Source organism: Phoxinus phoxinus (assembly GCF_949152265.1).
Source record: "Phoxinus phoxinus genome assembly, chromosome: 9".
NCBI lineage: Eukaryota > Metazoa > Chordata > Actinopteri > Cypriniformes > Leuciscidae > Phoxinus > Phoxinus phoxinus.
This window is the reverse complement of record NC_136884.1, coordinates 26,236,435-26,263,493: the sequence shown is the minus strand read 5'-3', so window position 1 is coordinate 26,263,493 and position 27,059 is coordinate 26,236,435. Positions and strand designations below refer to the sequence as shown.

The following is a 27,059-nucleotide window of genomic DNA, read 5'->3' as shown; positions in this document are numbered from 1 at the left end:
AGTATAGCCTCATATAAAGAAGTGTTGGAACTTTGTTAAAACATTTTTTTTTTGCACACGTTGCCACACTTGCTGTTGAATGGTAACGGTGTTTGCTAGCCTATTTGATATGCAAGATTTGCAGTTGGCATTAAAATATGCCTACTAGACTTACCTGAAGAGGAACGGCTGCTGTTATCATCATCTGTGATGTCGCAACCTGATCGCACTAAATGTGTCTCTATAGCACGCAGTGTGTTTACCGCGTAATTTATACGCAGAGATTAGTTTTTACATGCATAGGATACGCATGGGTTGGTTAGGGTAGGGTTAGTAGTGGTGTGGGGTGCGTGTGTATTATACGTTTGGGTAGAATTAGTGGTGCGGGATGCGTGTGTATTACACGCAATGAAGTGCGTATCATATGCACGATAAACACTGCGTGCTATAGAGACACTGGCAGCCTGCTGAACTTGAATTTTCGTCAAGCATGTCAGAGGTTCTGGGTTCTAATTTTTTTTTACATTTTTGATCTAAAAAACATACTAACATTATAAGGGTACCCCAGGAAACATTATAAAATGATAAAATAATCCATGCCATGGGACCTTTAAAGCGATAGTTCGGCCAAAAATGATATTAAACCAATGATTTACTCACCCTCAAGCCGTTCGAGATGCATATGTCAATCATTTTTCAGACGAACACATTTTAGAAAATGTCTTTCAGTGGTTATAATGTCAAGTTATGGGGACCAATTCTTTCAAATTCCAAAAATGTGCATGCATCCTTCACAAAAGTAATCCATCCGGCTCCAGCGGGATAAACGAAGGCCTTCTGAGGGTAATCCGTGCGGTATATTTAAAACTTTATAAATGAAAATAACTGGCTTCAGGCAAAGGTCGACGGCCGTTCACGGGAAATGGTTGCCGCGGCGTAGGACGTAGCGTAGGAAGCGTTGTGACGTAGAACTCAATATCCTCTTCTATAATATCGAAATCCTCCGACATTTTCTTTTAAATACACATTTTTTAAATCGCAGAAATCCTGAGTGGAGTTTTGTTTTGCTCTGCTCTCTGGCTGCGCTGTCGCGTTCGTTCTACATCACGACGCTTCCTACGCCGGCAACCATCTACATCTCCGGCAGATCCAGGCGTCGATCGTTGCCAGAAGCCAGTTATTTTAATTTATATAGTTTTAAATATGTATATTTTTTACGACAAAACCACACGGATTACCCTCAGAAGGCCTTCGTTTATCCCGCTGGAGCCGGATGGATTACTTTTGTGAAGGATGCATGCACATTTTTGTGTATGCATCTCAGACCCAAAGACTCGAGAGGTGAACAAATAATTTCTTTCCGCCACAGACAGCTTTGCCTCTATGGGACTGACGGGAAGAACGAAAGACTCGGACCTGAACCTGAAGACTCGAGAGATGAACTAATCATTTCTGTTTCCAGTACAGAACCTATAGGTTCATGACCGACCCATCACTATTACGGAACTCTGATTTCCCAGTCTTCTGGGTGACTGCGTCTTTATGCAGAGCTACCTCGCAGCTTGAGCACACCTTTTCTTACTCTTTTACTTATAAAATCTATATCCATGTTTAAAATTTCAACTTAACATGTTTATAAGAGAATGAGATTTTTGCGTACGAGTGGTTTCAGTTGTTTATAATTTTTTTTCGTAAATTTTAAATACATTTTTGGAGCGAAAGTTATTGATTAACCATGGTTTGTTCGTGAAAATGTTTGTGTAGATTTAACATAAAAAAAATTGGTGCGTATGCATGCTTATTGAATGAGATCCTATGACCTTCAGCACACTGCCAACACTATGAAAGATTGCCTTAAAAGGATAGTTCAGCCAAAAATTATATTAAACCCATGATTTACTCACCCTCAAACTGTTCGAGATGCACATGTCAATCATTTTTCAGACGAACACATTTTCAGTTATTTTAGAAAATGTCTTAGATCTTTCAGTGGTTATAATGTCAAGTTATGGGGACCAACTCTTTCAAGTCCTAAAAATGTGCATGCATCCTTCACAAAAGTAATCCATCCGCTAAAGCGGGATAAACGAAGGCCTTCTGAGGGTAATCCGTGCGGTTTTGTCGTAAAAATATACATATTTAAAACTTTATAAATGAAAATAACTGGCTTCCGGCAACGGTCGACGTCTGGAACTTACGACGACGGGAGATGGTTGCCGGCGTATGACATAGGACGTAGCGTAGGAAGCGTCGTGATGTAGAATGAATGCGATGGTTTAATATCATTTTTGGCCGAACTATCCCTTTAAGGTGCATATCTGCTGGCAATTCCAATTCCCATGGAAACTAAGCATCATTGGAAAAGAAAAACCCCATCACAATCACTTTTTTCTTTATATAAATGAAATAAATTTTGCACAGATACCTATTTTCTGGTGCCATTTTTAATTGCCATGCTATTTAAAACACTTTTCAGAACACATAAAGCGTCTCTCTTAACATCTGCGGGACTTCATCTCTAAGTGTCAAGACAATATAATTTAAAAAAAATCCCAGATTGAATGTGCAGGTGATTTTTTTTAAAATTGCTTTATTGCTTAAACCTCTTGCCACGCACTGAACTCTGCCGTTTCTTTCCATGATGGCTTTGTAAATGATGTTTCAGGTCTATGTGGAGTGTGGTACTCTTCTCACACTGAAGACATGTGGAGCCTCATGTGATTGTTAAGGTTTCCTTTAAATCTGAAACTCTTTTCACACTGAAGACACTTGTAAGGCCTCTCTCCAGAGTGAACTCTCATGTGAGTCTGAAGGTTTCCTTTCAGTGTGAAACTCTTTCCACAGTTAGAGCAGGTGAAAGGCTTCTCTCCAGAGTGAATTCTTAAGTGAACATCAAGGTTTGATTTGTTTATGCATGTCTTTCCACAGTGATGGCACATGAAAGGCTTTTCACCAGTGTGAGTTATTACATGTCTCTTAAGGTGATTGCTGTCTGTGAAACTCCTTCCACACTGATGACATATAAAACTGTTCTCTTTTGAGTGAATCTTCATGTGGTAATTAAGTGTTTCTTTACGTCCGAAACTCTTTCCACACTGATCGCATTTGAACGGCTTTTCTCCAGTGTGACTTCTCATGTGAGTCTTCAGATTTCCTTTTCTTGAGAAGCTCTTCCCACACAGTTTGCAGATATAAGAGCTCACTCCAGTGTGAATTCTCATGTGGGTAAAAAGGGTTTCTTTACGTCTAAAACTAATTCCACACTGAACACATATGAATGGCTTCTCTCCAGTGTGAATTCTCATGTGAGTCTTCAAATTTCCATTTAGTGAGAAGCTCTTCCCACACAGTTTGCAGGTGAAAGGATTCTCTCCAGTGTGACCTCTCAAGTGGGCATTAAGGGTTGCTCTGTACGCAAAACATTTTCCACACTGGTCACATGAGAATGGCTTCTCTCCAGTGTGAATTTTCATGTGATTTTTGAGGCTAACTTTATGACAGAAACTCTTTCCGCAGTGTTGGCACGTGAATGGCCTCTCTCCAGTGTGAATTCTCATGTGAGTTTTAAGGTTTTTACTGAATCTAAAACTGTTTCCACACTGGTGGCACATGAAAGGCTTTTCTCCGGTGTGAGTCTTTACATGATTCTTAAGGTGTTTCCTGTCTGTGAAACTCTTTCCACATTGATGACATATAAAACAGTTCTCTTTTGAGTGAATCCTCATGTGGTAATTAAGCTTTTCTTTACATCTGAAACTCTTTCCACACTGACCACATACAAACGGCTTCTCTCCAGTGTGAATTCTCATGTGATTCTTAAGACTTTCTTTTCGTGTAAAGCTCTTCCCACACAGTTTGCAGGTGAAAGGCTTCTCTCCGGTGTGTACTCTCTTGAGGACTTCAAGGTTTTGTTTTTGTGTTGGATTAGATTTGATCTTCAGAGCTCTTTTTCGTGAGGTCATCTTTTCAGCAAGTGTGGATTTTTCTCCAGTCATGAAATCATGATGTTTCTCATATTTATTTTTCTCTTCTACTTCATTGAGCTCTTGACGTTCCTCTTTGAGCGGCAGGAAGTCTACGGTGAAAAGACAAATTCAAGTTACCACCAGTGTCACAAGTTCACATGCCCAGCTTGTCTTGATAAATGATGGCAAACACATTTGGCTGTGAGTATGACGGTGTATAATCATTGGCCAGGGGGGAGAATGGGGGCTCTGACTAAATATACTGCTGTGACAATGGAGAAAGGTAAAGGTAGAGAAAAGGAGAAACAGCACTTCTGTGGGAGTAAACAAGAAAAAGAAAACCATGCACAGCAACTCTCCTGGGAGTTTATTTGGCTCCACACCCAAGAGTGTTAGGCTGCGTTTACACTTGGCATTAACATGCGATCACCGTGATCCGATCAAGCCGATCGGATCATAAAGCCAATCAGGAAACGGTGCGTTTACACCTGCCCAAAGTCGACCTGAAGTGCTGGGTTTTCTTTTAAAAATTGTTTTCAGTCCGGGGACATTTTACAAATTTCACAAAATGAGGAGGATGAACAGGCTGCAAGTACTAATAATGTGGATAGATGCCGTGATGCAAATGGTACAGGGAAACGTATGGGTCCGAGAACATTGCCAGCTGTGGTGGGAAAAATTTACGTTCTTTACAGAAAATTAAGGTTATGCACCTTTCGGGTGCAAAGGCAAACATTTCAGTATATTTGCGATGTACTTTGCACTCGACTGTATCGCAAAACCACATAGCTACGTGCAGCAATTCCTGGAGAGAGGAGGGGGAATAATGACAGTAGGCGGGGTTTTGTGTGACGTCCAACTGTGAATGCAGACACGATAATAATTAATTTAATTTGTTACATTTATATAGCGTTTTTTCTGAGACCTCAAAGTGCTTTACATAGAAGGGGGGGGGGGGGGGGGGGGATCTCCTCAACCACCAATGTGCAGCATCCACTTGGATGATGCGACGGCAGCCATATTGCGCCAGAACACCCACCACACACCAGCTTACTGGTGGAGAGGAGACAGTGATGAAGCCAATCAGTATATGAGGATGATTAGTAGGCCATGAAGGACAGAGGCCACTGGTCATATTTAGAGTGTCCAGGTTCGGAGGTAGTCGTGGACACATTGTGATCGGATCTCAGTGTAATGCATTCACACCTGCATTCACAGGTGGACGTCATATAAATCCCCGCCCAGTCTCCCCACGTGGCTGTCAGAAAATAATGGCCAGACGCAGTTTAGACCAATTAAACTTATTTGAACCTTACAATAAACGTCAATATTTAAAACAGTTTATTTAGACTTACTGTGTGTGTCATTTTTTCATTTTAATTGTGCAACATTATCTGAACGAGGCGATCGCCTGTACAATCACAGCTGTGAGAGTCATGAGATCTTAATGAAGAGCGTGCGCTGCTTTGCCAGAGGAATAATGGGAATAAACTTTTTATTATTTTAAATGTTGAATGTTTTTATTGTTTCAGCATGTTTATTAATCTCCCATATAGTCATTGCACGCTATAACCTTAAACCCCGATGATCGATGATGTGACAGTTTAACATGAACAACCCAGTTATTTTTGTATGATCAACTCTGGAAATATTCCTTCATTCAAAAAACGTAATTTGATCTAAGACTGGAGATTGAACAGGAAAGTAAGGTGAGTGAGTGAAAGCAATTGGGACATTGATTAATTTTTATCATCATCTTTACTCTTAATTTGGTGTCGTGCTACAGACCTAATTTAAATATTATGCAAAAACAGAAATCCGATCGGTTATCCAGGTGCAGAGGCTACTTTATATGAACAAATGTAAACGCACCGTGTCCTGATTGGCTAATGATCCGATCTGCTTGATCGGATCACTCGCATGTGTTGCCAAGTGTTAATGCAGCCTTACAGTGTTAAAATATGAGTGTTAAATGAACACTGAAGCCGTGTTGGAGTTTATGAGATAATTAAGTGATTAAATGAGTGATAATTGACCATTATTGAAGTCAACTGGTGTTAACAAGCAGAATAAAAAATCGAAATTCAAGTCACCATTATGTTGATCAATATTTGCTTTAGTTTGGCTGCAGTAATTGAGTTATAACAGCCAGATGAACAAAGATAAAAGTAATCATTTTAGAAGCTACAATTGTAGTGGATGACCTGGAGTATATTCCCCAAGCTATGTGCTTTTTCTTTGGACTCATTTGTGCTCTGAATTTAGAGTATTATTCAGTACTAAAGAACACCTTTGATTTCATTCATAGGGTAATTTTGTCACTCAGACAAGTCTCTCAAACGAAAATACAATCCCTGAAAAATCGTGTGACGCAGTAACCATTACAGAATTAAGAAAATGGTAAATCACTACTGAATAATTTCTAAGGCTATAAAAATGATACTGAATGTTCTATCAATGCATTTCCAGCAGATATTGAAATAATAAAGGGTCTCAATGAAATATGTGCAGTGTTGCATGTTTACTGTAAATTGTCACATGACCAGAGCAGTTTACTTCCTCTTTGCGCCAAGAGAAGAGGATGGCAGCAAGAAAGCCCCGAAAGAAAAGGTTATTAAAGTATGTTAACATAAAGATAGGACATAGATTTTTGGTACACATCATGTTTAAGGTGTCTAGTGTTAACATAAAGATAGGACATAGATTTTTGGTACACATCATGTTTAAGGTGTCTAGTATTGATATATGCATTTGCAATTACTCAACTTTGTTTAATGTGGTCATAGAACTCACAAACATATCACCGGCAACAATAGTGACCGGTGGGATAACCCATTGTATCTACATGCTAATACACATGTAGATAGGCTACACATGTAGGCTAACTGTTCTACCTTACTTTCTGCTGCTACCTAACTTTCTACCTAATTTTACACACAGACACACACACAGAAACACACACACACGGACCCAAGGAAGACTAGCTTGCTAGCTAATTCTGCTAGCTAATTCTGCTGCTACCTAACTTCCTACCTACTGCAACTTTCCACACACACACACACAAGATACTATCCCGGGGCCTCAAGATAGCATCCCGTGGCCTCAAGATAGCATCCCGTGGCCTCAAGATAGCATCCCGTGGCCTCAAGATAGCATCCCGTGGCCACAAGATAGCATCCCGTGGCCTCAAGATAGCATCCCGTGGCCTCAAGATACTATCCCGTGGCCTCAAGATATCATCCCGTGGCCTCAAGATATCATCCCGTGGCCTCAAGATAGCATCCCGTGGCCTCAAGATAGCATCCCGTGGCCTCAAGATAGCATCCCGTGCCCTCAAGATAGCATCCCGTGGCCTCAAGATGCCATCCCGTGGCCTCAAGATGCCATCCCGTGGCCTCAAGATGCCATCCCGTGGCCTCAAGATGCCATCCCGTGGCCTCAAGATGCCATCCCGTGGCCTCAAGATGCCATCCGTGGCCTCAAGATGCCATCCCGTGGCCTCAAGATGCCATCCCGTGGCTTCAAGATGCCATCCAGTGGCCTCAAGATGCCATCCCGTGGCCTCAAGATGCCATCCCGTGGCCTCAAGATGCCATCCCGTGGCCTCAAGATGCCATCCCGTGGCCTCAAGATGCCATCCCGTGGCCTCAAGATGCCATCCCGTGGCCTCGAGATACTATCTTAAGGCCACGAGATACTATCTTGAGGCCACGAGATAGTTATAATTCATTTTTTTGACAAAGTGGGACTAGGGGGGCTCCATACACACACACACACACACACAAACACACTGCACAGGTCAAATAGACCTATATTCAGTCTATCCAATGGTTGATACAACACAGTATCCCACCGGTCACAATTGTGACCGATCATAAAACACACTTTTTCAACCACTTTTCCATGAAATCACAGAAACACACACATACACACACGGACCCAAGGAAGACTAGCTTGCTAGCTAATTCTGCTAGCTAATTCTGCTAGCTAATTCTGCTGCTACCTAACTTCCTACCTACTGCAACTTTCCACACACACACACACACACACACACAAGATACTATCCCGGGGCCTCAAGATAGCATCCCGTGGCCTCAAGATAGCATCCCGTGGCCTCAAGATAGCATCCCGTGGCCTCAAGATGCCATCCCGTGGCCTCAAGATGCCATCCGTGGCCTCAAGATGCCATCCCGTGGCCTCAAGATGCCATCCCGTTGCCTCAAGATGCCATCCCGTGGCCTCAAGATGCCATCCCGTGGCCTCGAGATACTATCTTGAGGCCACGAAATACTATCTTGAGGCCACGAGATAGTTATAATTAATTTTTTTGACAAAGTGGGACTAGGGGGGCTCCATACACACACACACACACACACACAAACAAACTGCACAGGTAAAATAGACCTATATTCAGTCTATCCAATGGTTGATACAACACAGTATCCCACCGGTCACAATTGTGACCGATCATAAAACACACTTTTTCAACCACTTTTCCATGAAATCACAGAAACACACACACACACACACGGACCCAAGGAAGACTAGCTTGCTAGCTAATTCTGCTAGCTAATTCTGCTAGCTAATTCTGCTGCTACCTAACTTCCTACCTACTGCAACTTTCCACACACACACACACACAAGATACTATCCCGGGGCCTCAAGATAGCATCCCGTGGCCTCAAGATACTATCCCATGGCCTCAAGATAGCATCCCGTGGCCTCAAGATAGCATCCCGTGGCCTCAAGATAGCATCCCGTGGCCTCAAGATAGCATCCCGTGGCCTCAAGATAGCATCCCGTGGCCTCAAGATAGCATCCCGTGGCCTCAAGATACTATCCCGTGGCCTCAAGATACTATCCCGTGGCCTCAAGATACTATCCCGTGGCCTCAAGATACTATCCCGTGGCCTCAAGATATCATCCCGTGGCCTCAAGATAGCATCCCGTGGCTTCAAGATAGCATCCCGTGGCCTCAAGATAGCATCCCGTGGCCTCAAGATGCCATCCCGTGGCCTCAAGATGCCATCCCGTGGCCTCAAGATACCATCCCGTGGCCTCAAGATGCCATCCCGTGGCCTCAAGATGCCATCCCGTGGCCTCGAGATACTATCTTGAGCCCTCGAGATACTATCTTGAGGCCACGAGATACTATCTTGAGGCCACGAGATAGTTATAATTCATTTTTTTGAAAAAAAGTGGGACTAGGGGGGCTCCCAGTGGCGGCTTGTCCATAGGGGGCGCTGGGGCGCCGCCCCCATCAACATTTCAGAAATTAACATGTGTAAAAACATTATATTAAAATGAAATAATAAATATAAAAAAATAGTTTACTCATGTGCCGGCTGGTAGTAAGAGGCTCAGAATTTAATAAAAACGGTCTTTAATCGATTAACTATTTACTATGTTTTTCAATACGTTTCATGGGCGAGGGACGCCGGACACATGGTTGTCTATGTGAGTACACAAATTCTCGGGCAGCATGTGACCTGAAGCTGGTCTCTGATTGGTTTCTTAAAGATCCTCCTCGGGGCGCAAGTCGTTGCGTCCCTGGCCAATCATAACTGGATACATGTTATTTTATACAATCTGATTGGTTATAGTCACCTGCCATTCAACTGTACGCCGCGGGAAATAACCTTGCTTGCTTGCTACTAGGCTGATCACTTTTTATTACGCAATGGCAGCAGTTAAACCAAATTCTGTAATTTATTTACAAAAAAACCCTTTCTCGAGACTTTCGCTTGAAGAAAAAAAAAAGATTAAGGATCTCGGACCGGAACAACCAGATTTACACATCCAGCAGCAGGCAAGTGACAGAGGACGAAGCTACAAATGGAGCTTTACCCGCGCTTGTTACGAGAAACGGAGCTGGCTGACTGGATGTGATGTTAGCAATGCCCTGTTTTGTTTTCCCTGTCTTCTTTTTCAAAGTGTCGGCACTGAAGTTTTGTGGACAACTACGGGGGTAAGCGACCTCAAACATCTATCTGACAAATGCAAACGTCATGAAAGTAGCCGCAGCCATCTTGAGAATAGCGTGAAACTACAGTTTTTGGGCAAAGTAAGCATTGCGGAACAACTAGACGAAGGCTACAGGATTGGCATTAGGAGGCACAACGAAGAGGTGACAAAAAATCGACACATACTGTCCAGGATAATAGACTGTGTAAAGTTTTGTGGAGCATTTGAGTTGGCTTAACGTGGTCATGATGAGAGTGAGAGCTCAGATAACCCTGGTATATTTCGCGGATTGGTGGATTTTGTGGCCTCTCTTGATGGAGCATTGAAAGAGCATCTTGACAGTGCTACTGTATTTAAGGGAACATCGAAAACTATACAGAACAAGCTTCTGGACTGTATGTTATCTGTTACAAGAGAAGAAATCATCAAATAAGTCCAGACAAGTAGTTTTTTATCAATCCAGGCAGATGAAACCACAGATATTGCCACACTGGCCCAGCTTGTGCTTGTTTTGCGCTACATCGACGACAAAAATAACGTGCAGGAAAGATTTTTTGAGTTCATCCCTCTGCAGTCAGCTACAGCTGAGTCCATTGCTACTGCACTAAAAGAGCGTCTTGCTTCTATCCTCCCTGAGGATCAGAAAAGTAAGCTCATCTGCCAGGCATATGATGGGGCCAGCGTGATGAGGGGTGCCACTGCAGGTGTACAGAGAAAAGTACAAGATGTGTATCCAAATGCCCACTATATCCACTGCTATGCTCATCAGCTCAACCTGATTATGCAGCAGGCCACGTCTCACATATCCAAGACGAGAATTTTTTTTTCTAACATTGGTGGATTTGCCAGCTTTTTTTCTAAGTCACCCAAGCGGACATGTTTTCTGGATAAAGTGGTTGCCCATAGACTGCCAAGATCCAGCAATGTCAGATGGAACTTTCATAGCCGTGTCATTAATACAGTTTTTGAGCACAGAGAGGATCTCATTCACTGTTTTGAGAGCATACAAGACTCAGGTGACTTTGACCCCAATACTGTCAGAGAAGCAGGTGCCCTGGCCATGCTACTGGAGGATGATGATTTCAAGTTCTTTCTGGAACTTTATCACCACATCATGCCACATGTAGACTTCCTCTATGCCAAGCTCCAGAAGAAGAACATTGATTCGGTCCATATCAAAGTGAGCATCCAACAGTTCCAACAGGAAATACAAAAGATCAGGTAACTGTATTCCTGTAATATGATCATTATTTGGTTTCTCTTTCATTATTAACTCTCTCTCTTTTGCCAATATTATAATAAATTAGCTTTGTCCTTTGCAGAAACTCTCTCCACTCCATTGGTGAACAAAGCAGTGGTTCTCAGCCAACAAAGAGACGCCGGGTGCTCAGTCCGGAAGAACGTGAAAGGATTGGAGCAGAGGTTAGTTTGTTATAGAAATCAGTCAAAATACTATTTTACAATATTGTTGTGCTGCAGAAATGTCCTGCCTGCATATCATATTCTACAGACTCAAGAAAACTATTTTAGTTTGGTATAAATCCTTACAAAAATCATCATTTTAATATTATACAACAGCATCCCAAACATAATAAATTGGCAACATAAATATAAATGATCAAATTAGGGATGCAAGTTATCGATTAATTCATTAATCTTTAGTTGATTGACCTAATAGATTGATTAACGATTAACTGATAAGTGGCTATTTTCCTGAGAATATAAATTTATATAAATATATAAAATTTATATTAAAAAAAAGAAGAAATTAATTCATACAGGTTTGAAAAAAAAAACATGAGGGTGAGTATATGATGACAGGCTACTACCTTACATTTATATATTGTTTAATTATCTCTATAGGTCTGTGACACAATCCTGGGACACACTAGGGAGCGTTTCTCCTTCACAGACCACCTTGTCTGTGCCACCTTGTTGCAGGGGGACAGGTTTGACGAGTTCAAGGATACCTTTCCTGACGATGCATTGAGCAGCACCATCAGAGCGTACCCGATGCTCAATGGAAGCAAGCTCAAGACAGAGCTCAGTCTTATCTACAGCAAGCAAGAGTTCAGTGCCTGCCGTGGTGCTGTGGACCTATTCCAGCTGTTTATGGAGAATAATCTCGAAGAAGTCTTTTCCGAAACTGTGACTCTCCTAAAAGTTATCATAACCACACCCATGACCACGGCTGAAGCTGAGAGGTGCTTTTCAACCTTGAAAAGAATTAAAACCTTTCTCAGAAACACCATGACCCAGGAGAGGCTGAATGCACTGGCATTGCTGTCCATGGAAAAGAGACTTGTCACAGAGATGACTGACTTTAACCAGAGAGTAATTGAGAAATTTGCTGGCCAGAAAGAGAGAAGAGCTAAATTTATGTTCAAGTAGGAAAGCTTTTTGGTACTGATTTGTTGATCTGAAATGTATATAAAGAAGAGCATTGTTTTATGTTCAAGTAGGAAAGCTTTTTGGTACTGATTTGTTGATCTGAAATGTATATAAAGAAGAGCATTGTTTTATGTTCAAGTAGGAAACATGCTTTTTGTTGCTGCTTTGTTGGTCTGAAATGTACAGACCCTTTCGTCAGAGATAATGTGAATTCACTTAAGAGACCTACAGACCCTTTCCAAAAAATTAGAATATCATGGAAAAGTTAATTATTTCAGGAATTCAACTTAAAATGTGAAACTAATATATTATATAGGCTCATTGCTTGCCAAGTGAGATATTTCAAGCCTTTATTTGTTATAATTGTGATGATTATGGCTTACAGCTTATGAAACCCACAAAATCTAAATGTCATAAAGCTTTTCTGCTGAAGGAAGCATGAAGTGCTCTAATGTCCTGGAAGTCCAGAGTCAATGCAGCCATCTACCAGGACATTTAGAGCACTTCATGCTTCCTTCAGCAGAAAAGCTTTATGAAGATGAAGATGATTTTCAGCAGGATTTTCTCCTGCCCACACTGCCAAAATAACCAAAACCTGGTTCAATGACCATGGGATTACTGTGTAACTACTACAGTGTGATTTCATGTAATATTCTAATTTTCAAAAATTTTTATTTCTTGGGTTCCATAAGCTGTAAGCCATAATCATCAAACTTATAACAAATCAAGGCTTAAAATATCTCACTTTGCAAGCAATGAGCCTTTTTTTATAAACTTAGTTTCACATTTTAAGTTGAATTCCTAAAATAATTTAACTTTTCCATGATATTTTTATTTTTTGAAAGGGACTATATATAAATGAGATCAACATTATGTTCAAGTAGGAAACATGCTTTTTGTTACTACTTTGTTGGTCTGGAATGTAAATAAAAAGAGATCAAAATAGCTTTTTTGTTTCTGCTTTGTATTTTGCCTCCCCCCCCCCCAAAAAAAATGCGCCCCCCCAAAAATAATTATCACCAGCCGCCACTGGGGGCTCCATACACACACACACACACACACACAAACACACTGCACAGGTCAAATAGACCTATATTCAGTCTATCCAATGGTTGATACAACACAGTATCCCACCGGTCACAATTGTGACGATCATAAAACACACTTTTTCAACCACTTTTCCATTAAAATTTCTAAATATTATGATTGATTGTTTCAAAGGGATACTAATGACACATGATTTGGATATTTTTGTGTCTGGGAAAAATTTGGGATTAAATGGGTTAATGTTAAGTGATTGGTTGGTAAATTTTCAAGAGAACTAGGAAACTTGTTCAGTACTTAAAAAAAACCCCTAAAGGATGCGTTTTGTTTCCTGTTGGAAATCTGGCTTAATGTTAAGTGGTTGATTGTGTTCTTCAGTTCTGCATTTCACCACTTTGTGAAAAAAGGTATTTTTTATTTCCTGAGTGCGGTATGTGGAATTTTTCTTAGTTGTTAATTTGATGGCATGCTGTAAGTAGTGACTTGAATATGTAAGGAATAATTGACGACAGGCCGTTGTATTATTAGAAAAATAGTGCACTACACCAAAGCGGAGTGCATACATCGGGTGTGCATTATTTTTCTAATAATTCAACGGCCTGGAGTCAATTATTCCGCTTATACTAGAGTTACCATATCTTGAAACATTGTTCAGATGATGTACGCTGTATGTAGGACTAATTTCTTACTCAGCTAATCCTCTGGGGGTGGCAGAGGCTCAGTGGTTCATGTAAGTTGTCTACAAATCAATCCCCGGTTCCACTTGACCAAGTGTCGAGGTGTCCATGAGCAAGACACCTAACCCCAGCTGCTCCTGACGAGTTGGATGGAGCCTGGCATGGCTGAGGTCGGTGTATGAATGGGTGAATGTGAGGTAATGTGTAAAGCGCTTTGCTGGCCATTGGGTCTGTGAAAGCGCTATATAAATGCAGTCCATTTACCATGCCTCCGTTGCTAATTCCAAAACGGCATTTTATAGTTAGTAACGGAGGTTTGAGCCACTGATAGCAGACTAATGCTGGACACACTTAACCACTAGCTGACACATTAGACTGAACTGAACACACTTCAGACTGTTTCCATCGACTGCAGCGGATTTTAAACACCGACTGTGAACACAGACTGAACACGCGTTTGGGCATAATCAGGAAGTATCAAATTACAAAGCATGTGCGTCAATATTATTATTTATTTATTAATTCAATTAGTTTTAATTAATTCGTTCATTCTTTTTTTTTTCTATTAGTGACAGTAGACTAGCCTAATAAATGAAACACAAAGCCCTTTTAACAAGTAGGCCTATCAATAATTATTTATTTGTTATATTATCTGCAATATTTATGAAAACCCGTGCAGCAGGACTATCAATTTATTTATATATTACATTTTCTATTGATTATAGATAAGACTATTTACTTTATTTATTACAATTAAACTGCATGTTTCCATTGATTGTGAAGCTAGACATTGAAAATTGCAGATCAAGCGCATGGGGCTGCATGTTTTTTCTTGTTATGAATTGTATCTATCCTATTTTCCGTTATTACAGTTAACTACCCGAAGTGATATGGAACTGTAATGCGGTCAAGACCTGCCGGAACTACTTTACCCGTGCGGTTCCCTGAAAATAATTGCACACCTCAGAACGTTGGTCAACCAATCAGATTCAAGCATTCAACAGCCCTGTAGTATAAGGACCAAATAAATGTCCTAGTGTTGAGCGAACAATCTGTTGTCTGTCTTAGTATTAACAACCTAGAGTTTTGAGTACAACTTCTTGAGAAATTTAAGGCAAACAGGCCTGAAATTAACAACTAAAGGGTGGCTTGCCCACTTCAGGTTGGTGGAGAGTTCCTGCCTCAAGTGGAGGAGTTTAAGTAGCTTGGAGTCTTGTTTACGAGTGAGGGAAGGATGGAACGGGAGATTGACAGACGGATCGGTGCAGCTTCTGCAGTAATGCGGTGGTGGCGAAAAAGGAGCTGAGCTGCCAGGCGAAGCTCTCCATTTACCGGTCAATCTACATTCCTACTCTCACCTATGTTTATGAGCTTTGGGTCATGACTGAAAGGACAAGATCCCGGATACAGGCGGCCAAAATGAGCTTTCTCCGCAGAGTGGCTGGGCGATCCCTTAGAGATAGGGTGAGAAGCTCGGTCACTCGGGAGGAGCTCAGAGTAGAGCCGCTGCTCCTCCACATCGAGACGGGAGGAGACCCCGGAGAAGACCTAGGACACGTTGGAGAGATTATGTCTCCCGGCTGGCCTGGGAACGCCTCGGTGTCCCCCCGGAAGAGCTGGAGGAAGTGGCTAGGGAGAGGGAAGTCTGGGCATCTCTGCTTAGATTGCTGCCCCCGCAACCTGGCCCCGGAGAAGCGGAAGAAAATGGATTGAGGCCTGGAATTGGCTGAAAACTGAGTTACCAATACGTTTTAAAATAAAAATTTCAGTTGAAAAACTATCAGTTTCAAACTGGTTTTCTAAGTAACCTCAACTTATTACTTTTAGTGTACATCAAACTCACTGAATCAGACATCTTGTTCATGATTCAAGGTTTTGCTGATTGTCTTTTGCTAAGCTTGAATGCTTTGGCAATACAAATGCAAAAATATTTGTATTGAAAAGGGTTATTTTTTGCAACACCCTTAAGTTTAAGAGACACCTAAGGGCAACCTTGAGGGAAAATTACACTTGAGGTGCTTTATGTGACCGGGCATTTTCAAGAAACAGATAATGACACATCTTTTTCACCAACACTTTCTATTATTTTGTTCCCCTTTTATATTAAAATAAATCTTTGCTACATGTACTTTGCTAGACTAACTGAGGGGGCCATTTTCATATTTTTCTAAAGAAATTACAATTATCTCACCTAAATGTTTGCTCACTCAATGTATTTGTGTTTTTACAATAAAGTACTTTTGTTGCAATAGTTCACAGACAGCACAAGGAAGCGTGATAGTTCTAACAGTAGTATTCAGGTAAATACCACAGAAATTGAATAATCAAATGTAAAATATATCTGCATACTCTTAAATTATAAATTAAATGTATATTGTTCCTTATTAAAGACAAGAGCAGTTTTTCTTTTGTTCTTTGATTCCCGATGATGACACAGACAACAGTTATAATTACACAAGTTCTTTCTCACCTGTTTACATTCATAATCAATATAACTGACTGTTTGCATAAATACTCGCCAAGATGTGCATTGACAATTTTGCGCATGTTTGAAAAATAACTCAATTTAATTCTCGCGAGCTGTTTGAGAGGTGGCTTTATGTGTGCGCACTTGGCTGAGAGTGCAAAGAACACAGTCTCTCGTTAGGACATTCTTCAAAAATATCAATCATTATGAAGGTGGGGGATGAGGCGGTGGCCCTTGGGGCCCTGTGGCATCTGTCGCCGGCGCATTGTAATAGCGTGACATAAGCTGGTACTAACTTGTGCTGTGGTCACGGCTGGATTAGAGGCAACATTATAAATTAATAATTACCAGGGCTCTCTAGTCTCACGCATTCACTGTGTGACACACGGACTTCAATCAGTTCACATACCTTGTATTTCTCACGCTGAGAAGTAAGGGATAACTTGTAATGTAATTACTATGCAATTAACGGACGAGGCGCAGGCATACTGAGGGAAGTTCTCTGCCGAGTTTATAGCTGCTGTCTCGAGTTATACGAGTTAAAGGCCACCTACCAGCCAATCAGAAATTAGAATTTGTTTCCAGGTAAATTACGTGTTCGTTACTAGGCAATACGTGCGCACAGTTGGAAGAGCAATATTTTTGCAAGCTTTGCAGCCAGAAGCTTTAGCTTAGGCTAGCTTAGGTATTTCATTATTTTATTTCAAATTCTACTAAATTACGACTCTTTTCAGCTGTTTTAAGACTGCACCTCTTAAAGCAGAGCGTTCTGGCTTAAGTAATGTTTTATATCCTTTCAATGCATACATTAATCACTGCATTTGTCTGTTTCAAAGATGTCAGGGAAAAAGCAAAAGTGTGATATTTCATTGTGGGCACCAAAGGGTCAGCCCCCTAAAAGGGTTGCCAGATCAGAGGAGGTAGACGGTGGAGAAGTTTCACTTAAGTTTAACTTGACGAATGCGAATAAAAAAAAAATGTAAGAGTAATTGACCGTTCACAAAAGCCACGCCCCTTAGTTATTGTTACTACGCCCGTCAAACAATTGAGAATTAGACACATAACCATGGCTGGGTTGAGCTCCATAAGTGATTGGTTTTGGAGTAATGCAGCAGACATATCCTCCAGGGCACGACAGAAAGGGCTGCAATATGCAGTGGAGGGATATGTTCAAAATGTTAAAATAAGCAAAGACGGGAATATGACAACAATCGAGGCAAAGGTGTACCGGTCTCAGTCCAAGAGTGAGAAACCTCACGAACTGTTTTTGCAATGCAACCAGCACCGCTTTGTGGACCAGTCATGTTCCTGCACTGCCGGGTAAGTAGCCTACGTTTTAAATTTTAAATATTTTCCCTGACAACATTCTCTGTCATTTGTCAGACCTAACAATCTAGTTTAGGTTACAAAGATTCAGTTTCTGCCTGTTCTATCAGAGGTATGATAGGTTAGCTATGCTAGCTAAGCTAAGGATGACGACCAGCCTAAACAAGTTACGTTAGCCTACCTTTCATCATCGCATATGTTCTAAAGTTACGTGTCTTTAAACATTTCATACTGCATGTCACAGCCCTTATCACCGAATTCATAGTTTACCCACCTCTTAATTTTACCAAGTAGAATTTCTATTTACAATGTAGCCTTTGTACAGCGACGTAGCAACAGTGTAACGTTAGTGATTCACCGTGGAAAAACAATGTCAAACGTACTGTGGTCTGTACTGACCTTCATCAAAATCTTACCAAACTCAGTAGTCTTCTGCTGTCTGAAGATTAAGCATTCACCAGTATAGGACATTTGCATCATGCTTTGTTTGTTTACATCATTGTCATTCTGCTTCAAATGGTCACCACTAGGCCTAGGCTATGATATTTGCGATCATGTTTTCATCATTCATCATCGACATTCTGCTTCCTGCTTTATCTTTGCATTTTCTTTTGTTTTGTTACTATGTATAAAAAAAATTAAAGGGTAAAAGCTACGATCTAGTCCTAGCCTATGTAACAGGTGTACAATAATTAAGTAAGTTAGCCTATTACTAGAGAACTATTTGTCAGTGTAACTGTTTTTCAAAACAATGGTCCTAATGTAATGTTATGGCTTTTTACTAGGTCACCGGGTTACTGTTCACATGTTGTGGGCCTCATGTATACCTTGGACCTTGAGCGTGCAAGAAAAAATGAAGAATCTTCCACAAGCCAACCTCAACAGTGGCACAAAGCCAGAGGGAAAAAGATATCTGGGAAACCAGTGTTCAACCTGGTGGTCGCCAAGGCCAAAGTCAGCCGCAAGCGTAAGCCTATAGTGTGTAATTATACCCACAACAAGTAAATTTTTACTCTCTGTGTACTCTACATTACCATCAATATTATGAATGTTCACTACCGTTCAAAAGTGTGGGGTCAGTTAGATTTTTTTTTTACTGTTTATAAAAGAAGTATCTTCTGCTAACCAAGGCTGCATTTATTTGATTAAAAATACAAAAACAGTAATGTTGTGAAATATTATTCCAATTTAAAACAGCTGTGTTCTATGTGAATATACAGTAAAGTGTAATTTATTCCTGTGATCAAAGCTGAATTTTCAGCATCATTACTCCAGTCTTCAGTGTCACATGATCCTCCAGAAATCAGTATAATATGATGATTTGATGATCAAGAAACATTAATTATTATTATCAGTGTTGAAAACAGTTATTTACATTTTTATTATTTAATGATGCTATGATGAATAGAAAGTTCAAAAGAACAGCATTTATCTGAAATCTAAAGCTTTTGTAACATTAAACACTACTGTTTAAAAGTTTGGAAAGACATTTATAATGTTAGAAAATATTCTATTTTAAATAAATGCTGTTCTTTTGAACTTTCTATTCATCAAAGAATTTTGCAAAAAAATTGTACACAACTGTTTTCAATATTGATAATAATAATGAATGTTTCTTGAGCATCAAATCATCATATTATACTGATTTCTAAATGATCATGTGACACTGAAGACTGGAGTAATGATGCTGAAAATTCAACTTTGATCACAGGAATAAATTACACTTTACTAGATATTCACATAGAACACAGCTGTTTTAAATTGGAATATTATTTCACAACATTACTGTTTTTGTTTGTATTTCTAATCAAATAAATGCAGCCTTGGTGAGCAGAAGATACTACTTTTAAAAACATTAAAAAATCTTACTGACCCCAAACTTTTGAACGGTAGTGTATGTCTGTTTGCTGTGTATAGACATTCCCAAGATCTTGAGGATGTGTTTCTGTTATAGGAAAGTTCTAGGGACAGATATATATGATCTACTGAGGGAGATGACATATGCACCCATAAGCTACATTGTAGATAGAACTGCACCTATGGTAGAAGTTGGAGGCAAGAAGTATGCAATAGGTAGTGGTCTAAGCCACCAGGTGAGATGATTAATAGAATAACAAAACACAATATTCTCTGCACTGGTTTTAGTGTTTAATGTGTCAAAACGTGCACACAGTACAATTTCATTTCAGTAAGATTTCATAAATGAACATGCATATGGACATATTATCCTGATCAGTGCGCTAATTTAAGAATGTGTGGCTGGAAGTTAGAAAGTATGCTAACCACATACCAGATCTGATTGATATCACCAAGCCTTGAATTAGGTATCCGGCCAGACACAATTTTAAACTTTTTGATTTTAGCGATGGACCTCTCAACGTGCACCCTGTGCTTTGCAATGCGCTTTGTTGCCAGCACATCTCCAGCAGCCATTTGCCTATTAGACCTTGCAAAAGGTGGAAGATTTAACTGCAGTCCGATTGCTTTAATGTCTTCCTCGATCAAAAACCCTTTATCGGCCATTAAGCCATCCCCTCTTTGTAAATAGCCATTCTCAATCATTTTCTGCAATAGTGAGATGATACCGCACTGTCTGACAATCTCCTTGTCTGACATGGAACCTGTAAAAAGCGCTGATGAGAAAATCACAGCGCCACGGGGGTCGCATGCAACTAAAGCTTTGAGGGTATTGGTGCTTTTGTAGTTAGAAAAGCTCTGGCTTTGCAGAACAAGTGAGGTTGGCCTCTCAATTCTGAGCTCAGTGCAATCTAATATGGCGAATGTGGTTGGGTAGTCAATTTTGTAGGCAGCTGGCATGTTCTGGGAAATGATGTCCCTGTGTGGCCAAATTGGCAATTCACCCAAAACATCAAACATATAGTCAATCCAGGCTTTGAAGACATTGCTTGCATTTTGTAAAGTTATGTTGAATCAAATGCAAGACTTTTCAGATCTTCATTGTTCCGCAATTTCATCAAGACGAACAAGAGCTGGTTACGGAGGGGCATCTCAGCAATTTCTCTATCAGAGCGTTTGTAGTTTAACGGGATAGTAATTGAAATGGTGTGTGGATTATTTGGAATTCTAAAAACCGTGCACAGTTGGTTGAGTTGGTCATATGTGAAGCCAGTACTGTATTCAAACATTCTGGAAATGTTGCTGCTTTGAATGAGCTCAGGTGTGAGAGTTTTCTTTCTAAGTGTGCTTATTTCTGATTTCAGTCTGTCTATCTCAGCTTCTTTTACAAGCAATTTCATTTTTAGGTTATTATTATCTTCTTCCAAGCTTTTCTGTTTTCCTGTGCCCTGCTCCTCCTCTGTTTCCTTTTCCAGCTGGAGTTCAGGAAGTAGGGGTTGCTCAAGATTCTCTATAAAGAAAAAGTGTTTAGAATGTTAGATGTCAATGATTATAACTACATTCTCTTTCTTTTCCCCCTTTTTACAGCTGCCACTTTTTAGCAACAGTGGCGCATCATTTGTTGACCCTGGAGCACGTCCTGTCGGCCAATCGGATGATTTCCCCAACTTTCCTCTGCCACCCCAACCCACGAATGTCTGCACAGTTCTGGATGAACAGGCCACATGTCACTACACAGAACTTAGCATTACCATCCCTGATTCCATAGCACTAGAGCGTGAAACAAGGGAACAAAACACAAACCAGCTGTGGTTCCATGCAAGGTCTGGCAGAATAACATCGACCTCTTTTAAAAGAATCTGCTCTAGGAGAGCTGATCAGGAAAGTCTCGTGGCAATCTTAAAGAGTGCCACAAAAGTGCAGACTAAGGCAATGAGAAGAGGTGTAGTACTAGAGCCCATAGCTGCAACACAGTACACAAAGCTCACAGGCAATGTAGTGTATCTATGTGGCTTTGTTGTGAACCCACATTCCCCACATCTTGGTACATCGCCTGATCGTAAGGTCATAGAAAGAGGAGAGGGTAAAAGCCCAAGCTATGGCCTTTTAGAAATTAAGTGCCCATCCAAGGAGAGCTTTGTACAGTGTCCCTACCTTTCCAAGCAGACAGATGGCAGCTACAAATTAAAAGTGAGTCATGCTTATCATTACCAAATAATGGGGCAGCTTGGGCTCACAGGAATATCATGGTGTGACTTTTTTGTGAAATGTGAGGAAGACTACCACCTTGAGAGGATACACTTTGATGTAGAAAAATGGGAGCAGATGAAAAACAAGCTTGATGTTTTTTATTTTGATTACTACATTGCATCAACATAAAATCACTTACCACTGTCAACAACACACTCTTGAGTGTCTTCTGCCTCGATGGTGCTGGAAGTGGAGGCATCTTGCAAACTGAATCTGCAATCATTTAACATTTTTTTGGTTATTTATATGGATTGTGCTAAATATTTTTGGACACTGTTACAAAATAATAATAAAACATGTAACTTGCAATCAAACTGGCTATGTGTATGCACTTTTGAATGAAACAGGGTGTGGGGTGCACACAAAACATGACTTGTTAAGTGTGTTTCAGATTTTAAAAGTAAACTAAGGATAACTACCATTACCACACATTTCTTCACAACAACAACTTTTTTTGCAGAAAAACAGCTTTTAGCAGCTTTTTTTTTTTTTTTAAATCAATGTAGCATGCTTAGGAATAATAACCTACCGTTCTGTTGGTGGCTTTCGACAGCCTCCTAGATGTTCCCTTGTCGGGTTAGGCACTTGAACAGCCTGTACAGGGTTGGGATACTCAGGTGTAGGACTCCCGTTCGTAAAATGCTACAAAGATTAAAATACAATAAGTTCATAATCGCCTATTGGGACCTTAATACACAGTATGCCAGATAGCTAGAAGTTGACGATCCACTGGCAACCACCACCGGAGAGCAAAACGCCGTCAACCCCTTGCTATATCTCGGCATGGATAGCAACATGGTTAGCGCTTGCCATTTAGCTTAACGTTAGTATGTTATTAAGTTACTTTACAGATGACAACATATGTTGATTTGTTGGAGAAATGTTATGCACTGCTTTCGGTAATAATGCTAGATGGAACCAAAACTGTTAAGTTCAGTTTTACAGATTTTATAGCCTCCAGTGAACGTCAACCTCTTGCTAAATTATCTGTGTCGATAGCAATATGTGCTTGACAGGGTAACTGTTTACAGCTACCTTAGCTAACGTTACAGGTTGCCTGCATTTCTTACGGAATAATAAAGTATCTACTGTTCTAACTTTACTAACTGTTACTTTCGATAATAATGCTATATATAACCACAACTGTTAACTTAAATCCAGTTTTACAGATTGTATGTACTTAGCTACGTAAACTACTTATTGATAATGCATATGCCAAGTTAGCTCGCTAGCTTTAACGTTACTTACCTTAGAGCAGGCATATGTATGCTTATTAATCTTCGAGGCTGTTAGCTGTGAGTGAGGTCTCCCACACTGCTTAATCCATTGTCGGCATCTTTCCGCTTGGGTCTTGGGCTTTGGAAAGGCGAAAAAAACGACCCCTCCCTCTAAACTTTTGGGGTACCTGGTGTCAGACTTGCAGGTGCCATAGGCGCATCGTTTCACCATCTTGCTGAAATCGGACTGTTTGACGGAGGTCCTTCTCCTTAGTTACAGTTGCTGAGCTAGGATTGGACGAGAACCGTTCGAGGGCGGGGTTTTGCGAACGGTCAATTGGGCCTCCTTGGTTAATTTTTCTTTTAAAGGTGACCGGTTTGAGCAGATTTGGAAGGCTGTCTAAGACTGCCAAAATGGTTTTAGTTCTTCCCCACCCGAATGCAGATACAGAGAGTGTTCTCCATGGTGGGTTTGAACAAAACCAAAACTAGGAACAGTTTGGCTCTGGATGGAACGCTATCATCTATCATGACTGTGAAAATGGCTGGCCTTGAGCCACAGTGCTTTAAAAGGGAGCCCTACCCCTGGCACCAAGGCATCAAAATGTGCAACAAACACGTACAAACAAAACACCATTTATAAGCTGAAATGTCTACACACACAAACACAAAGCTTGACATACATGCTCAGGGCAAGTTGTTATGACGGAGTATGTACATTGAGCACTGCTGTTCAGTTTGCTCGTTTTTAAATATAAAACTATTTATTTTAATTGGATGAATTTGTCTGTCTTTTACCAGATTTACCAGTTATTATCATTTCTATTTGTCCTGGTCAATTATGAACAATAGGCAAAATTGAACTGCTAGCATAAATTTGAGCGAATTGGGTGCATGGAGCCGAAGTGCCGCTGTGGCAAATATTTGGGTGGCTCCTCCCCTAACAGATCTCACTCCAAACTTTTGATAAAACTTGAGAGCCCTGTATTGCTATTTTTAGTAGTAGTATTAGAACTAGTTCCACTACTACTATTATTTTTATTTGCCCTCTTTCTCATTGGCTGTGGTGAGGCATCAAGGAAAAAACACTGTAGTGTAGCTGTAGTGTGCAAGCGTCCCAACCCCCATAGATGGAAAAGATGTGGAAAAGATCAAAAGTGTGGCTACATTTCACCAGGTTCGATGCCAACAGCATGCAATGTAATATTTGCGACAAGATAATTGCTGCCAAGACCGGCTACATGACAAATCTGATGAAGCACTAGACAGCGCACAGAATAAACTTAGGGTGCTTTCACACTGGCAGTTTAATTCGGAACGAGGCACGGTTTGCATGAAAAATCGCTAATGTGAACGCTGTCATGCGGACCCGGGTGCGCACTGGGGTACCGAACCCGAGACTACCTGGAGGAGTAGTGAATGTGAAAGCAACAGACTCAGGTGCGCACTTGTTCAGGAAGTAAAGTGACCTGCGCATGCGTTTTAGCTGATTATAAACATGTAAGGGATGATAGTGTTGACGATTTACCTTGGATAAGACGAGCGAGAGTGAGTCTGCAGTGTATTCTCACATAGCGCGTGGAATCAGGGCAACAAATTTGGAAATCCACTGTCTCCTCAAAAGAGCCCGTTTGCAAGCAGCAGAAGGCCACCTTATGCGAGACACACACACACAGTAAACCTGTGTTGTTCACTCAGCTGCGCATAATAGCACAGAATTAATAAAAAATATATATATTGACCCGCGTTCTGTTTTCTATCAGGGTTCGATAGAATCAAGTTGAGTGTGACACCAGACCAACGCTATGGGGGGAACCGGGAACAATCACGCTCGGACCGCAGCAAACGAGCCCAGTGTGAAAGCACAAGTTGCTCCATCTTCGACTGCTAGAAGAACTGCGCGTCACATAAATGAACCGAAACTCAGCGAGGCTACTTGCCTCACAGACATGAGAAATAAGCATATAGAAAGCTTGAAATGTCTACTTTTAAAATAACCAATTTGAATAAAAAACAAATACGCTCTGATTATGTAATCCAAATGAAAGGTTTCTCTCTATAGGCGTTTGCTATACTGCGGAGATGACGAGTCAGCAACGTCAACTTCATCTTTGTCAACACTGACTCCAAAAAAAAGAGTTTATTAATAAACAATTAAAATGTATCCTTGCTATTTTTCCCCGACACATTCATAATCATTAGGCTACTTTTGCCAGTGCTTCTTAGCGGCAAACTTTATGCGTGCGCTTGAGCGCGAGGCATATATATTCGGCCCCCCAGTGGCCTATATTACTCTTTGAGTCTGTAAGAAAAAGTCAACAAACTGAAACAATAAAACCATTTTTTTTAGGTAATATGTAATGTAATCTTTATCAAAATGGGTTTCATAAAATTTGTACCGAAAAAAGTAGTGTTCAGGAACCGGTATCGAAGTCAAGGTATCGGTATCGAAAATGTTTGAATGATACCCAACACCTCCTCCTACATCTTGATGAAATTAGTTTATTGTTGTTATTTATGGATTTTTACTATTGTTATATCTGTTACTGATACTTTTCTAGAGATATCTTATTTTTTTGTATTATTGTCATTTTTATGTTGCTTTTACTATTGGTATATGTTATAGCTACTCTCTGATTTATATTCTTCTACTCCCACACCTAGATACATTCACAGACTCACTCACAGGAGTTAGTTAGGCTATCCGAATTTATTTATGTTTGCTGTTAGTATGTTTTTTTATCCTGTTTATGTTGTATTTATCACATGTAGTATCACAATTTGTGTAAGCATAATTATAATAAAAAAATATTCATTTCTGTAGAGGTTGATATTTTAATAAGGATCAAATGACATAGTCTAGTTCAGCTTTGAAAATGAAACCAACCTTTTTGTTCCTCAGTATCTTCTTGTTTCACTCTGAATGTTTCTTCAATCTTCATGTCTTCACTCTCCTCTTTAATAAATGCCATCTTCATAACAGTGTGTCACGTGGATCTCATTGCTTCACGAGGAGTTTCTATCTGTGTGTTTGGACACTGTCATGATAAAGATGAGAATAAAACAGAAAGACAAATTAAATCCAAACTAAATGTCTGTGTGCGTCTCAATCAGGTCTAGTTAGTCAGCGAACTAGTAAGGGAGTCAATATTGATAGCTAATGGTCTTAAATGACCTGATTAGGGGGGGGAAATTGCTGTGCAAATTAATGAAAGAACAACATTTTTTATAGTAGGTTTGTATTTAGGCATTTATGCTTTATATTTGGTATTTAATGATAGACAGATTACACTTTAATGAAAACGTTTGGAGTTGGTTGGTAAAAGTTGTCAGTTGTGTTTCGGTTGCATTTACACTGTTTTGACCAGCATGTGTCGTCATGCGTGCGGTGGTGATTCAATCATTATGTTAAACATTTGGTTTAATTGACTCGAAAAAGCTCAGTTTCTCCATCACTTGACAGTGCCGAATTCGTGTTTATGATAAACTGATTCATATGGGAGAGAAACGAGACGCACCTTTTCTGTTCCTCATGTGTGGATGCGCTTTACTGACAGAAATAAACACTATAATATTGTATTAAATAAATACACCTTCTGAATCACTTGTAAAAACTATAAATTTGATTAACCCGTTTGCATTGATGTAAACAACTTAAATGCTTAAAACCACAAACCTTTCTTCTGCCAAATCACAAAAGATGCAGGCGCGCAGCGCCGCCTTCTGACGTCACACCGCCAGACCAAAATAAAAGTCCTGTTCACATGCTACTGTGAATAAAATCACAAAAGAGCAGACACAAATTATATATATAATAAAAATTGATTTCAATGGAATTGTAAGTTTAATTTTTGTGACGTAAAAATAAACAAAAGGTGTACAATGATGACCTGAAAATATTTACTAATGAAAGTGAAATTCT

General features: G+C 40.2%; 3 protein-coding genes across 4 annotated transcripts; 1 reads left to right on the top strand and 2 right to left on the bottom strand.

Annotated features, from left to right (window-relative positions):
* Positions 1-2,411: 2,411 nt before the first annotated feature.
* LOC307004072 (uncharacterized protein) lies at positions 2,412-26,907 on the bottom strand. 2 transcript variants are annotated; one of them, XM_079623015.1, is made up of 3 exons: positions 26,814-26,907; positions 26,025-26,175; positions 2,412-4,054 (listed from the first exon to the last, which is right to left on the bottom strand). In XM_079623015.1, the coding sequence occupies exons 2-3, from the start codon at positions 26,113-26,115 to the stop codon at positions 2,670-2,672; spliced, it is 1,476 nt and encodes a 491-aa protein (XP_079479141.1). In that variant the 5' UTR covers positions 26,116-26,175; positions 26,814-26,907; the 3' UTR covers positions 2,412-2,669. The 2 variants fall into 2 exon arrangements, with proteins under 2 accessions (XP_079479141.1, XP_079479142.1); XM_079623016.1 differs by lacking the exons at positions 26,025-26,175; positions 26,814-26,907 and adding an exon at positions 24,666-24,978 and having other exon boundaries at positions 2,423-4,054.
* Positions 6,483-13,002, top strand: LOC307004003 (zinc finger MYM-type protein 1-like; the record flags this gene model as incomplete). Its single annotated transcript, XM_079622944.1, has 4 exons — positions 6,483-6,563; positions 10,372-11,129; positions 11,231-11,330; positions 11,772-13,002. 4 exons carry the CDS (start codon positions 6,483-6,485, stop codon positions 12,297-12,299), a joined length of 1,467 nt encoding a protein of 488 aa, XP_079479070.1. The 3' UTR covers positions 12,300-13,002.
* On the bottom strand, positions 20,299-23,369 carry LOC307004002 (uncharacterized protein; the record flags this gene model as incomplete). The annotated part of the gene is made up of 4 exons (XM_079622943.1): positions 20,299-21,180; positions 22,060-22,133; positions 22,450-22,562; positions 23,169-23,369. 4 exons carry the CDS (start codon positions 23,367-23,369, stop codon positions 20,735-20,737), a joined length of 834 nt encoding a protein of 277 aa, XP_079479069.1. The 3' UTR covers positions 20,299-20,734.
* Positions 26,908-27,059: the final 152 nt, after the last annotated feature.

What these genes read in the sequence shown, in the direction of transcription:
- LOC307004072 (XM_079623015.1), bottom strand. Translation starts at nt 26,115, where the DNA reads ATGAAGATGGCATTTATTAAAGAGGAGAGTGAAGACATGAAGATTGAA. An exon ending in AGATACTGAGGAACAAAAAG is followed by an intron (nt 4,055 to 26,024) that starts GTTGGTTTCATT and finishes TTTTCACCGTAG; the next exon opens with ACTTCCTGCCGCTCAAAGAG.